General features: G+C 42.0%; 1 protein-coding gene across 5 annotated transcripts in view; it reads left to right on the top strand.

The window, feature by feature from the left end:
- The window catches only part of ARID4B (AT-rich interaction domain 4B), a 2,504,499-nt gene that overhangs the window by 254,908 nt on the left and 2,235,558 nt on the right, over positions 1–14,033 (top strand). For 4 of the 5 annotated variants that reach the window (XM_077486552.1, XM_077486548.1, XM_077486549.1 and 1 more), the window contains one exon: positions 13,329–13,394. The exons of the other annotated variant lie outside the window; for it this stretch is intronic. In XM_077486552.1, coding sequence (XP_077342678.1) covers positions 13,329–13,394 — 66 coding nt within the window. The remainder of the gene's footprint in view (positions 1–13,328; positions 13,395–14,033) is intronic. 5 annotated transcript variants of the gene reach the window in all.

Consider the following 14,033-nt stretch of genomic DNA (forward strand, 5'->3'; position numbering starts at 1 on the left):
GCCACAAGTTGTGGATTGTCCACTTGCCACATCACTTTCCACGTCACCTGCCACAAGTTGTGCACCACGTCCCCTGCCACGTCACCTGCCACAAGTGGATTGTCCACTTGCCACATCACTTGCCACATCACCTGCCACAAGTTGTGGATTGTCCACTTGCCACGTCACCTGACACAAGTTGTGGATTGTCCACTCGCCACGTCACTTGCCACATCCCCTGCCACAAGTGGATTGTCCACTTGCCACGTCACTTGCCACGTCCCCTGCCACAAGTGGATTGTCCACTTGCCACGTCACATGCCAGTCACCTGCCACAAGTTGTTGATTTTCCACTTGCCACGTCACCTGCCAGGTCACTTGCCGCGTCACTTACCGCGTCACCTGCCAGGTCACTTGCCACGTCACCTGCAACAAGTTGTGGATTGTCCACTTTCCACGTCACTTGCCACTTCACCTGCCACGTCACTTGCCACAAGTTGTGGATTGTCCACTTGCCACATCACTTGCCACCTGCCATGTCACTTGCCACAAGTTGTGGATTGTCCACTTGCCACTACACTTGCCACCTGCCATGTCACTTGCCACAAGTTGTGGATTGTCCACTTGCAATTGCAATTGTTTAAAATATTTTTCTAATGGTTTTTCATCATTTGCAATCATTTTTGAGATTTTTAATGTAAAAAAAAAGGTCACCTTTAAAAACGCATATAAACGCAAACGCGGCTAAACGCGGTAGCGGCGTTTTGCCGCGTTTTACCGCGTTTTGCCGCGTTTTGCGTCTGAAACGTGGAAATTTTTGCTTCTGAACGCATTTTTTTGCTTCTGGAAAAACGAGATTAAACGCTACTGCATAAAAACGGAAAAAAATGAGACTGTGTGCATGGACACATAGGATAACATTGATTGAGTTCAGGGGCAGTTGAAAAAACTGTCCAACTGCATCTGAACGCGCGTTTAACTGCGTCTCGTGTGCATGAGGCCTAACACAATATATCCCAGGCCAGCTCAAACATCGCCTCTTTTCCCAAAGAAAGTTCAATTCTGGTATCAGCTTTCACAGAAAAAAAACATTTCAGAAAATACAAACAGCCAATCCTACAAGCCAAGACAATCCCACCCACAGTGAATGCTTGCATGGTCTTTTCATCTCAAAACAAAACCTTCCTATTGCCCACAGGGAATAGCCAACAGTTCTCATTGTATCTAATACAATATATGCCTGGTCGCACCTCCCCCAGGCCACATGGCACACAAACTTGCAGTTACAAACTGTTCTACAAGACTCATGCAGTCTACTTGTTCCATACATAGGTAAAAATCCATTTCTCATTCAGTTACTTACACAACATGCAATTTCCATACACATACACTCAAACTGATCCAAATCTCTCTCTCACACACACACACACACACACACACACACACACACACACACAATCAAACTTCCAGCATTATCTCAAAAAGATGAAAAAATTGTTCTTTTCACAAAGCAGAACCTCTACAATGCATCAGGCAGAGAAGACTTTTGTCTTAGGACAACAAAGTTTTGATGTCCTGAACTGGGTTCTGTTCTCCCCCTTTCTGCCTGTGCAGAGGGGGGGGGGGGGAGGGGGGCTCTGTTTGGTCCATAAATCCCTGGCACGCCATCTGTAATAGTAATTTGGCTGTATGCTATGTACACAGCCACATACGCTGCTGTGCTTCCAATAAGCACCCATTTCCATCTTAATGATATAATACTTTAAGCTTACCTTCCAACCCACTCATCCAATTATTCAGACATCACCCCGCATTCCTACATCCTCATTTCAGCCTGGCTGCTCCTCAGCCAGGGCCCTCTGGTTCCCCATTAAAAGCCATCACCAGCATTCTCCAAACGGTCAGCATCTCTGTGCTCTCACACCTCGACCAAAACTTTATTTACCTTTACACTGGAAGCCACGCCCTGGAGGGTTTGCCTCCAACAGCTGAACACCTCCCACAAAGGGTGTGACCTCACAGCAGTAAAAGGATGTGAATGCCCATATAAGGACAATAGAATACAATACAATTCAGAAGGTACCAATCACAGTCATGTATACATTTAAATAGTCAGTGACGCAAACTGACTAAATGCTTTCAATGATGGAAACCATACAAAACCAATGAACGATGACTATAATTCCGTTGATAGAAAGCCTTAATATACATTGTTCCAGAGAACAATGTATACCTGGATTATTCTACATCTCCTTGTGGATGGAATGTTATCCACAGATGTGCACTGCCCATCTCCATGTGGTGATCAGACACAGCAGAGACAATGTGCACACATCCCCCTACAACCAATCCCCGAAGAGTAAGCATATGCCCCCAGACGATCGTCTGTACAGTGTACAGGGGCCCTTTTGCTGGCGGACATACCCCCACTCCACAAACACCTTTTTCCAATCCCAGGAAGTTATCCACTACCTAACGGATCTCAACCAGCATCAGTCTGCCCCAGTCAGCTCTTTTAGAGCGGGCTGGGGGAGAATGAACACAGGAGGACTCTTATGACAATATATAATAAATACATCTAAAATTTTCCACAACACAAGTCCAGCAGAGTGTCATTCCTAGTTGGGGGCCTCAATAAACCGACCATAAAATTGTCTTGTAAAAGGTGTATTAAGTTTCGGCCTTTAACCATCTTTTTCCCGCCATATAGCAGAATGATGGACGCAAAGTGATTGTTATACTGACTGGACATCATGACATCCAGCAAAATAAGCTGCGAGGGTTCGCATAGCATGGCGTTCAGTCTGACGCATCATATCTCTGAGCCTGGTAAAGAGCCTATGATGTAGGCTCATTAGCATGTGATCAGCGGTGTCCAATCACAGCTCAACATATGGTAACCAGGATGTGCCGTTTATCGGCTTTTCCCTCTACTCGTGCTGTCACGGGGGTGGGGGCTGGAGGGGGGTGTCTGCGCTGATAATCAGCTGATTATCAGTTTATACCCACTAGAGCCCACCAGGGATGCTAATCAGTGCCCATTAGGCCTGTCAGTGCCTCCTCAAATCTGTGACTAAACAGTCCATATAAAAATGCCAGAAAGCCAAAAAAAAATAAGGGACAGTTCTTCAAAAGAAAATCTGGGGTCTTGTGATGTATTTCCTTCCCTTGTCTTGAAAGGATAATTTAAATAGTGTAAGTGCTCCACTCCGTGCTCTTATGAGTTTTCACTTACCAGAAAGCTCTCCCATCTAGGGGGTGTTGTGCCTTTACAGCCACAGTGCTGTATTTTGGAACAGACCTCTAATGGACGATGCCTCTTGTCAGACCCTTATTGTTGCGCAGTATATGCAAAAAAAAGTAATACTAAAGCAATAACGTTTGAAACTGTTTTTATTCCCATACAATTGGGGATATGCACTTTTGGTTAATTGTAGCAGTGAAAAAACAGGAGGTTTAAGCTTCCTCTGCATTCCACGAGTGAAAACAGGAAGTGACACAATGATGCTGTGGCTCTGCCCTACACAGATGTTACAGATGTTACTTACAGGTTTGAAGTCTCCTGTTATAAAACTCTGTTTTTTATCTCCCCACTTAGTCAAGTTTTAGCAAGCAAAAAGTGTAATCTCAAGGATAAGCAAACTCAGAACTGAGTTCTACAGTAAGATATATAGGATCCGAAGCACCTGTGACCAGTTAACCACTCCCCTTAATTAGTAGTCTGAAGGAAGGAAGGAAAAAAGGCTATTTAAAAAGTGACCGAAAAGGTGTTAAAAAGCTGCAAGGAAAAAAAAAAAGAAAACTAAAAATGCAAATACAGCAATTGCCAGCAGTCAAAAGCAAAACAGTTTCTCGGTCTCCACTCAAATTTCCCACTCTTCAGTTTCCAAGCAGCAGATATTTGCACATATATATATTCAAGACTAATTTTTTTATTTTATTTTTTAACTTTACATATTAACTAAATTATACACCAAACTTTTTTTTATGTCTATCCAATTATTGGAATAATTGGCCAACTAGTGTCTCTTGAGCTTTCCAGCATCAAGCTTCTTTCTGTATCTCAGACTTTCAAGGTTGCCACCTGCTCCCATATTCACGCTTTCTCCAACTTTTGCCAGGTGGATGTTCAGGCCTCTGTTGATTCATGCTTTGGCTTCAAGGATCCTTAAAGTGGTTGTATAGTCAATTTTGGTAGTTTTACCTACAGGAAAGCCTCGAATAAATCCCTTTCCCGCCGAGCGTACGCAGATCTGCGTACTTGGCTTCCAGGGGGTATACCATGATGATGCCCGCACCTGCAGGCATCATCCCGGTACCGTTTTGTTCAGCGGGCGATTGGCTATCCAGCCATAACAACCGATGCGGCTAAAAGCCGCTCGGCTGTTATGCCGGAGGAGCGGGAGGGGACGTCCCCCCCCCTCCCGCCGCCTCCCGCCGCTGTTACCGGTGCTCCCGCTCGATCGGGAGCACAGATTCCTGTTGCGATGCCTCCGGCCGCTGGGGAGGAACTGGAACGAAGCCGTAATCGGCTTCGTTCCAGTCTCCTCATAGTAAACACGGAAGCAACGTCATGACGTCACTTCCCGTTTACTCGGCTGCCAATGGCGCCGGTTTTAAAAAAATATCCGGTATTCAGAATCGCCGTTTTCGGCGATCTGAATACACTGAAGTGTAAAGGAGGGGTGGGGGGTCTTTTAGACCCCCGATCCCTCCATAAAGAGTACCTGTCACCGCCTATTACTGTCACAAGGGATGTTTACATTCCTTGTGACAGCAATAAAAGTGATCAAATTTTTTTTTTATTTTAAACAATTTAGTCATTTTAAAATAAATAAAATATATAAAAAAAAATAAAAATTTTTAAAGCGCCCGCCGTCCATGCGAGCTCGCAAAGCAAAGAAAACGCATACGGAAGTCGCGCCCGCGTATGTAAATGGTGTTCAAATCACACATGTGAGGTATCGCCGCGATCGTCAGAGCGAGAGCAATAATTCTAGCACTAGACCTCCTCTGTAACGCTAACCTGGTAACCGTAAAAAATGTTTAAAGCGTCGCCTATTGAGATTTTTAGGTACCGTACTTTGTCGTCAATCCACAAGTGCATGCAATTATAAAGTGTGACATGTTTGGTATTTATTTACTCGGCGTAATATTATCTTTCACATTATGGAAAAAAAATGGGATAATTTTACTGTTTTGTTTTTTTTAAATTCATGAAAGTGTCCCTTTTCCCAAAAAGTTGCATTTAAAACACCGCTGCGCAAATACCGTGTGACATAAAATATTGCAACAATCGCCGTTTTATTCTCTAGAGTCTCTGTTAAAAAAAATATATATATAATGTTTGGGGGTTCCAAGTAATTTTCTAGTAGAAAATATGGATTTTAACTTGTAAACACCAAATTCCAAAAATAGGCTTAGTCATGAAAGGGTTAAGGCTTAGATGGCGAAAGAGTATAATACTCTAAAATGATATTAATCATATTAAATACAAAATATAAAATGTATATATAGACAAGTAGGCTATTCCTTTACATGCAGATGCTAAAGTGCCAGTGACTGTGATAAAAACAGGTGTCTTTGTTTAAATACACAAAACCAGAACAAATGTCCAATAATAAAGTAAGTGTCCAACCATAAATTGAAAAAATGGTGAAACAAGTGAAGACTGGTGAAAAAATATACGAATATAAAAGGTATAGAAATTAATGGAGATTGGGTACGAAATAAGTGAAAAATGTTGCTAAAAATTAGTAAAAAGTGAAAAAAATATGATGATAAAAAAGGCAGTGATAAAGATATGAGATATAAATATAAATAAAAATAGAAATAGAATCAAATGGTGAAAAAATCTTCTATGTATGAGGGAGGAGTGGAGGGGGTGACTTCAATTGCTGTTCCCAGTGCCCGGGGACCACTTATGAATTTTGCTCTCACCAGAGGTATGACCCCATCCGGGGTGGATCAGCCTTCACAGTATGAGCCACTGTGTCGCTTCCTGGACTGCCTCTGTTGTGGTGCTGGGGGGGGTCCCTCGTTCCTCCGTGGGTATATTATATCTCGTTTACATATGACAGGAAAGAGGACTATCCATAGTGTAGTATGTTTAAAAATGAATTTATTTCAATCAACATAAAACTACTCACATTTAGTAAGTTAAAAACACGTTTTGTATTGCTGTGTGTTTAAAAGTCCCGCTCTGCTTCCTTGCCCTCTACGCTGAAGGTGTACGTTGTCTGGCGTGGTGAAGGCTGTGAAGGCTGATCCACCCCAGATGGGGTCATACCTCTGGTGAGAGCAAAATTCATAAGTGGTCACTGGGCACTGGGAACAGCAATTGAAGTCACCCCCTCCACTCCTCCCTCATACATAGAAGATTTTTTCACCATTTGATTCTATTTTTATTTATATTTATATTTATATCTCATATCTTTATCACTGCCTTTTTTATCATCATATTTTTTTCACTTTTTACTAATTTTTAGCAACATTTTTCACTTATTTTGTACCCAATCTCCATTAATTTTTATACTTTTTATATTCGTATATTTTTTCACCAGTCTTCACTTGTCTCACCATTTTTTAATTTTTTCAATTTATGGTTGGACACTTACTTTATTATTGGACATTTGTTCTGGTTTTGTGTATTTAAACAAAGACACCTGTTTTTATCACAGTCACTGGCACTTTAGCATCTGCATGTAAAGGAATAGCCTACTTGTCTATATATACATTTTATATTTTGTATTTAATATTAAGATTGATAGAGTTTAATACTCTAAAATTATATTAATCATTCACCTTTAATCTTTATTTTTATTAATTTTTTTAATCTCTACTTTAAATTATCTGCCAGCACGCTGGAAAATTTATAAATTTTTTTTTTTCCATTCTTTTTTATTTTGGTTTAAATGGTATAGCGCCAAATCCATTTCCTTCCCTTATCCGTCTTACTGTTCCATCCATTGGGTGGAAATTAATAGAGGCTGCTCTTACCAATATCATATCTCTTTATTCCATAGCGCGACCTACCCCCCTTCTTTTATTCCTAGAATAAGGCTTACCTGTAGGTAAAAAAAAACCTCATAAACCTGTACAGTTTAGGAGATAGAGAGGGGTATAGAGAGAATATTTTTTTCATGAATACAAGCCCTGTGTACTGTACTCCAAGATAAGGAATTTGCAGGTAAACGAAAATTCCTACTTTTTAATCAGGATTCTTGAGGTGTTTTTAGGTAATATCTACCGGCCAGGGAGTGATAGTCTGTGAACAGCTAGCTTCCACTAAAAAGAAGAGCCACACCTTTCGCTGCTTTTCCGTACCAAACTAGATTTTGTAATTTCTTTGCTTCTCATACCATATAGACAGACAAAACCCCTTTTTTATGTACCGTATATACTCGAGTATAAGCCGAGATTTTCAGCCTCTTTTTTGAGGCTGAAAGTGCCCCCCTCGGCTTATACTCGAGTCATCGCTGTCTGCCCGCTCGATCAGCGTGTCGAGCAGACAGACAGCGGCCATTCTATAATTCAAAAGCCGCGCCTCCGGCTCCGCCTTCGCCTGTGATAGGCGGAACACTGAATTTCCCAGCAGCCTGTGTTCCGCCTATCACGGACATCGTCTCATCCTCGTACTACGGACGAGGATGATACGATGTCCGTGATAGGCGGAACACAGGCTGCTGGGAAATTCAGTGTTCCGCCTATCACAGGCGAAGGCGGAGGCGCGGCTTTTGAATTTTACAATGGCCGCCAAGGCGCCGACGAAGAGGGCACGGGACGGAGGCAAGGCAAGGCACGGGACGGGACGGAGGCAAGGCAAGGCACGACACGGGACGGAGGCAAGGCACGGCACGGGACGGAGGCAAGGAGGCAAGGCACGGGACGGAGGCTCGGGACAAAGGCTCGGGACACAGGTAGGCTGGACACACACACACACACACACACACACACACACACACACACACACACACACACACACACGGATGGAGACACACACACACACAGGGATGGATGGAGACACACACACACACAGGGATGGATGGATGGATGGAGACACACACACACAGGGATGGATGGATGGATGGAGACACACACACACAGGGATGGATGGATGGAGACACACACACACAGGGATGGATGGATGGATGGATGGAGACACACACACACAGGGATGGATGGATGGATGGACACACACACACACAGGGATGGATGGACGGACACACAGGGATGGACGGACACACACACAGGGATGGACAGGCATGTCTCACCCTCGGCTTATACACGAGTCAATAAGTTTGCCAGTTTTTTTGGGGGTAAATTGGGGGCCTCGGCTTATATTCGGGTCGGCCTATACTCGAGTATATACGGTAATATATTATAAAGCTTTTGAACTAGCTGTGCTATCTTGCCTTTTTGTCTGCACTTTCTTAAATCTAATTATTTTCAAATTTCTTAATGTGCCTTGACCTTTAGAATTGGTCCTAGATTATGCTATGACCACTGGGTCATCCCCACCCCAACAGTTTTGTCTATCTGATCTTAAAATTCTCGCTTTAGAAGTCATTGCCCTGATAGTTATGATGGATAGGGGAAATATGCTATAACAACAATGATTTCCACTTAACTCCCATCCGAAATAAAAACCAAATTTTAGACTTATTTTTATTATATTATCCACTTGCCGACCACATAACACTATTACATGATGGCAAAGTGTCTCTCCTGTGCCAAATCATGTATCAAGTATGTGGTCAGACACTTCCGGGTAGGGGACATGTGCAGATTGTGCTGGGTTTTGACAAAAAACAAGCCGATTAGCTGGAGCCGGCCAATGGATGACCGCTGTTACCCGCTGATCGGCAAGTTGGAGGGCAGGACAGAGTTCTGTCTATGTAAACAACACAGAACTCTGTCCTTTCATTGGGGATGTGGCGTTTTTTGTTTCCCTGTAAAGCAGGGAATAAAGAGTTTCATCCCTTAGTTAAAAACAGCACACACAAACACTAGTTGGGCACACATTTAACCCTTTGATCGTCCTAGATGTTAACCCCTTCCCAGCCAATGTCATTAGTACAGTGGCACTGCATAGGTTTAGGTGTCGCTGGTTCCCACAAAGTGTCATTGTCAGATTGGCCGCCATATTATCACAGTCCCACTATAAGTCACCGATCGCCACATTGTGGTGAATACTATGGAGGAAATTTGACAATCCTGGCAGGGACCAGGTATTACCTGGTGAGCACCTTACAGTTTGTCTCTAGAGTAGCTATATTAGGTGAAGAAGATTGTTGCCTGCCAAGTGTATGACCAGTCAGCTGGATCCAGGGTTAGGTTGAGATCTTTCCCATTTACCAACATATTTTGGGAGTTTTTGCCTTTGCAGGTTCTAAGAGGTCCACATGAGTTCAGAAATTAACCTACGACCTATGTTGGTCAGATATTCAGGCTGTAGCAGGGTGCATTTTAAACATGTTAAAATGACAGGAAAAGTTATTGATGGGATTCTGTTCCTCCACTGATTCTTAGATTTGCAATCTAAGGCAATATCAGCAAAGACTTTTTGATGAAGAAAAGAAGTCTACATCAAATGCAGCAGGAGCCACCCTTTCATCAGGATTTACATTTGGGTGAATTTGTCTTTATCTGAAATATAGATGTAATTACATACTAGTCATACTGCAGTGCATAAATATGAACTGAACAGTTGATTTTACATAATAAGTTATATTGTGTTTGGCTGTAAGGTATTTGCATAAAAGATTCAAAGTGTAGACGCAAAAGGAAATTTCATACAAAAACAATTTAAACGGTTCATGTTGGCTGGGAAGGTCCACACGGAAACGCAGGTGGACAGGTGCACATCCCCAGGTGAGCCACCAGCACTCATCCACAAGAAATGCCCTGGAGTCTACACCAGCAAGGAGGTAATAGAAAAATGTCTAAGAGCCAAAGAAGGACAAAGTACAGTAAATAAGGTTTGCAAGGTTGAGACACAGATACACATAGTGCACTGTGGCACCAGGACAATGGCCATTAGATGCCTTTCAGCAGCCTGGTGAGAGTGCACACCTCACAGCTGCCATACTCGAACCGAGACATGCCTGCCGTGTGAGAGCACTTTATGTAGGGCGTATCCTAATGAGGGAGCCAATCTTCAAGAGGGGTGGTGCTGGATATCTGGCACCAAATGCTGCATAGGATGCAGTTGGAGCCAGATACAGGGAGGTTCTCTGATGTAAGGGCACACAGCGTAGCCCCACCTGTAGGGCGGGATGACGTCACGTGCCGACTCCTCACCGGTGAAGAAGTTTCCCTTCCATGTTATAAGGCACTGCATGGAGGCGGGGAGTGTTCCCCCGTCATCCATCGGCCATGCACAGGTGGAGGCAACCCAAGGAATGCATCGAGTGCCATCTAGTGGACCAGAGGACAATAGCAGCCAAAATGTTACAGCTGAGAAAAGACAAAAAAATATAAGACAAAAACCAAGGTGGTACAAAACCATGGGACATATATCACAATTACATGGGTTACAATAACTTAAATAATGCATATTATATACATATAAATTTGGGTATAATCATAATCATACAGTTATGATACTACAGTTTAAGACACAGCAATAATACATAACAGTGGTGATATAGCTTTATAGATTTAATTCGTTCCCCCTGAGACAAAGCCAACACGCACAAACCACGTTTTCAATTTATCCTCACACCCCCTGGATAAAAATGTGATCGCTGTCCTTGCACGTGGCCTCACTTTTTGTCCGGACTTGAGTCTCGACAAGTTTGAGACCATCAAGAATATCCATCTATTCATACGCAACATCTTACTCGAGTTTATATGCCAAAAAGCAAGCTTTAGAGCCAGGGCACCAATCAAGATGTCCAGGCCCTGGACAACCTAATATCATGCTTGGGAGAAAACGAGTCAGTAAATCTTATCGACTCAATTGACTTGGAGGCCCTCCTTGTAGTAGTTTATAACACATCCACTGCATCTGATAAGGCATACAATATTGACCCTTGTTTTAGAAAAAGACGTCTACCATCTACCCTCCACCTAGATCCAATCGCATTGCAGTGGCCTTTCTGAAGTTGGTATCTGCCGACGTTCACAAACTAAAAAACTTCTTGGATTCAAATCTCAATCATGATGAGAAAAGGGCACTGGATATGCTTACCCATAGCCACGACATTGTCATCAAACCAGCAATTCAAATGAAAGTTGTTACAGCGGGAACTCCCTGCTCTCTGATGATCGGTCAGCTCGACTCTTCCTCTCCTCCCTTCCCCAGGCTGGGAGAACAGCTCCCATTCAACCCGGCCTGTGAGTGGTAAAATTGAGGGCTGTAAGATGTATGCAGTGATCTGCAGAGAGCTTTTCTGCTGATCCTGTCAGGAGGTCAGGATCTAAGCGTGCTTTTTCAAAGTCCCGTTTAGTCATCGGCGAAGGATGGGTTTGAAAGGCCATGGAGGCCTTGTAAAAGGCTTCCTCAAGATGATTATGCAAAATACTTTTTATTTTTTTTTATGCTGGTGTGAAGCTTGTGGGCTTCCCATAATGTCAATGCAAATTTGCAATTTGTAGTTTAATTGCAGATAATCTAACATACATTGAAAATACTTTTCAATGTATGTTTTCTTTCACATGGGTGCCTATCGTTTTGATCAGCAGGGGATCAGTCCACTGATCCCCTGCTGATGAGAGGAGAGTCGACGGATGACAGGTTTATCTGCTCAGTTTATTGAGAGTGGACATGGACCGAGCCCGTGCTGCTCTGTTGGGCAGTCAGTTGTTATCCGTTGTTACATAGTTTCCATTTGTTTTTTTAGGCTAGAAAAAAATGTTATTTATACTTTTCACCTCTGATTGGTCTCTGCAACAACTAATAAAAAATGGATGCAAGAACAGATATAGACTTATGTAAACTGAACTGATATAAATGTGTTTAAATGTGTTTAAATCAGTTTATTGATTTAAACTGAACCAAAGACAGGTGTGTAAACTGATGTAACCTGAATCCATTTTTTCTTTGAAAAAGCATGACTGAATGGATGTGAAAGGAGCATTGGCCTTAAAACCTAGGCTTAAAGGCTAAGTTCACCTTTTTTTTTCTTTTTTTTTCGAAAATCCAGTTCCCCTATGTTCCAATATACAATTAATGTAACCCGTTGCAGAAAAATACAAGCTTTCTTTGATTTTGAGAACAGGACCTTACCTTAGCCCTTCCTATATTTCTTAGAAAGCTTTGGAGACTCCCTGGTATACAGGCAGAGGAACCAGTAAGACACAGGAAGGAGTTTATCAGCTGACCTCTTTGGCACACCTTTACGCATCAACAAGTTTTCACAGCATCACTCAGAATTTCTCTATGCCTGCATTTGGAATGGATTTCCCAGGATCCCTTCAGACAGGTTCAGGCTGCATGCTAAATTCCCTGGGGCCTTATGAAGCCCATGGGACACACCTGATGTAGTGAGAAGGGGCCTGCCTGATTGGATACAGAGTGATTGGATAGATGGTGTATCATCCTAATATACTGTTTTTGTAAAATCTAAAGGAGATTGTACAGAGATTGTATAATCAGATTGTATAGTATGTGGCCACATTTATATACCTAAAATTCCCAAGTTGCGCTGTCATTAATTGTTAAGCGCACACTAAACACAGAAGCAAACAACATTTTGCCACATGGAAAAACAGTTGACAGATGCAGTTAAAAAATGTGCGACTTGCATCAATACAAAATGTCCCATGAGCTTCTTTGTCACGTGTAGTGCAGCCCATTTAAGTCTACAGGCTGTCCTATGTGTGTCATTGGAAAAACAAACCAAAAACGTGTGACACAAGAACGATGAGGTTCCAGACTCTTGTGCTATATAGCGCTGATGGGAGATCTCAAAGAGTACAAACGGATTGTGTAAGAAGTGGGTGGCAGGAAGTATTGTAATGAGGGGGGTGTGGTTTAAAGTGGTTGCATCTTCTATGATGCAACAAGGAAGTGAAGTCTTCTGGGAGATGACCCAACAGGAAGTGAAAGCTGAGGAAGTGATGGAATCTTTTAAAAATAAAAATAAACGGTCAAGTTTTTAAACCTTTTGTAGATAAGGTAAGTGAGAGAAAAGCACATTGGGTAGCTGGGCCAGAAATGGCATTTGGTTAACGCTTCTATTTGTTTAGAAAACGAAAATTCTGCCTGAAAACGTGAACTTATCCTTTTTTTTTTTTTTAAAGTGTGTGTGGAAAAAAAAGCAGCTTCTGTTGAAGCCTCGGTTGAATCTAAGATTTTGTAAAATGATACGCCACTGCTGTATTACTGAATTCATATGTTTCAGGTAACCTTCCGAAGGGATGCAACGACTGTGGAAGTACAGGATGATCATGTTAGAGGTCCACTAAAGGTAATATGTAAATCTAAACCTTTGTCTTACATTTGGCTGCACTATGCAAACTTTGATCACAGACTGATAATGCAAATCATTTTAAAGTAGTGAACAAACCTACCTTATTGAGTTCTGAGAGATCATCTTCAACAATATTATTAGTTACCTGGTTTTATTTCATCATACACACAGGCTTCTGTATTATGACTTAACAAACCAGAAATATTTCTCTTCCCACAAAAAAAATAAATCGGCACACATCTTCCACTGAATTTAGCAGGGTTGAATGAAAGTTTAATAAGTTAATATAGGGATATTCCGTGCAGGTGGTTATATGACTATTTTATGGGAGTTGCTGCCTCCACTAAGACAGCTATATAAATAGGGTCCGATACAGGAAAACAGGAGGGGTAGTGGTTGTGGCGCTGCTCTATAAAATATATGTTTGAAAATACTGTTACTAATGTAATTTAATATGATGTGATTGCCATCATATGCTCCAACCTGTATACATAAAGTGAAAATGACGTGTGTGTGTGTATGTGTGTGTGTGTATGTATGTGTGTGTGTATATATATATATATATATATACACGCATCAAAAGAAAAATCTGCAAAACCATCAAAAAATATATGTAAAAATACTGTATTTATCGGC

This window comes from Lithobates pipiens, unplaced genomic scaffold (assembly GCF_037356315.1).
Source record: "Lithobates pipiens isolate NorthernLeopardFrog02 unplaced genomic scaffold, aLitPip1_a1.2 Scaffold_18, whole genome shotgun sequence".
Taxonomy (NCBI): Eukaryota; Metazoa; Chordata; class Amphibia; order Anura; family Ranidae; genus Lithobates; species Lithobates pipiens.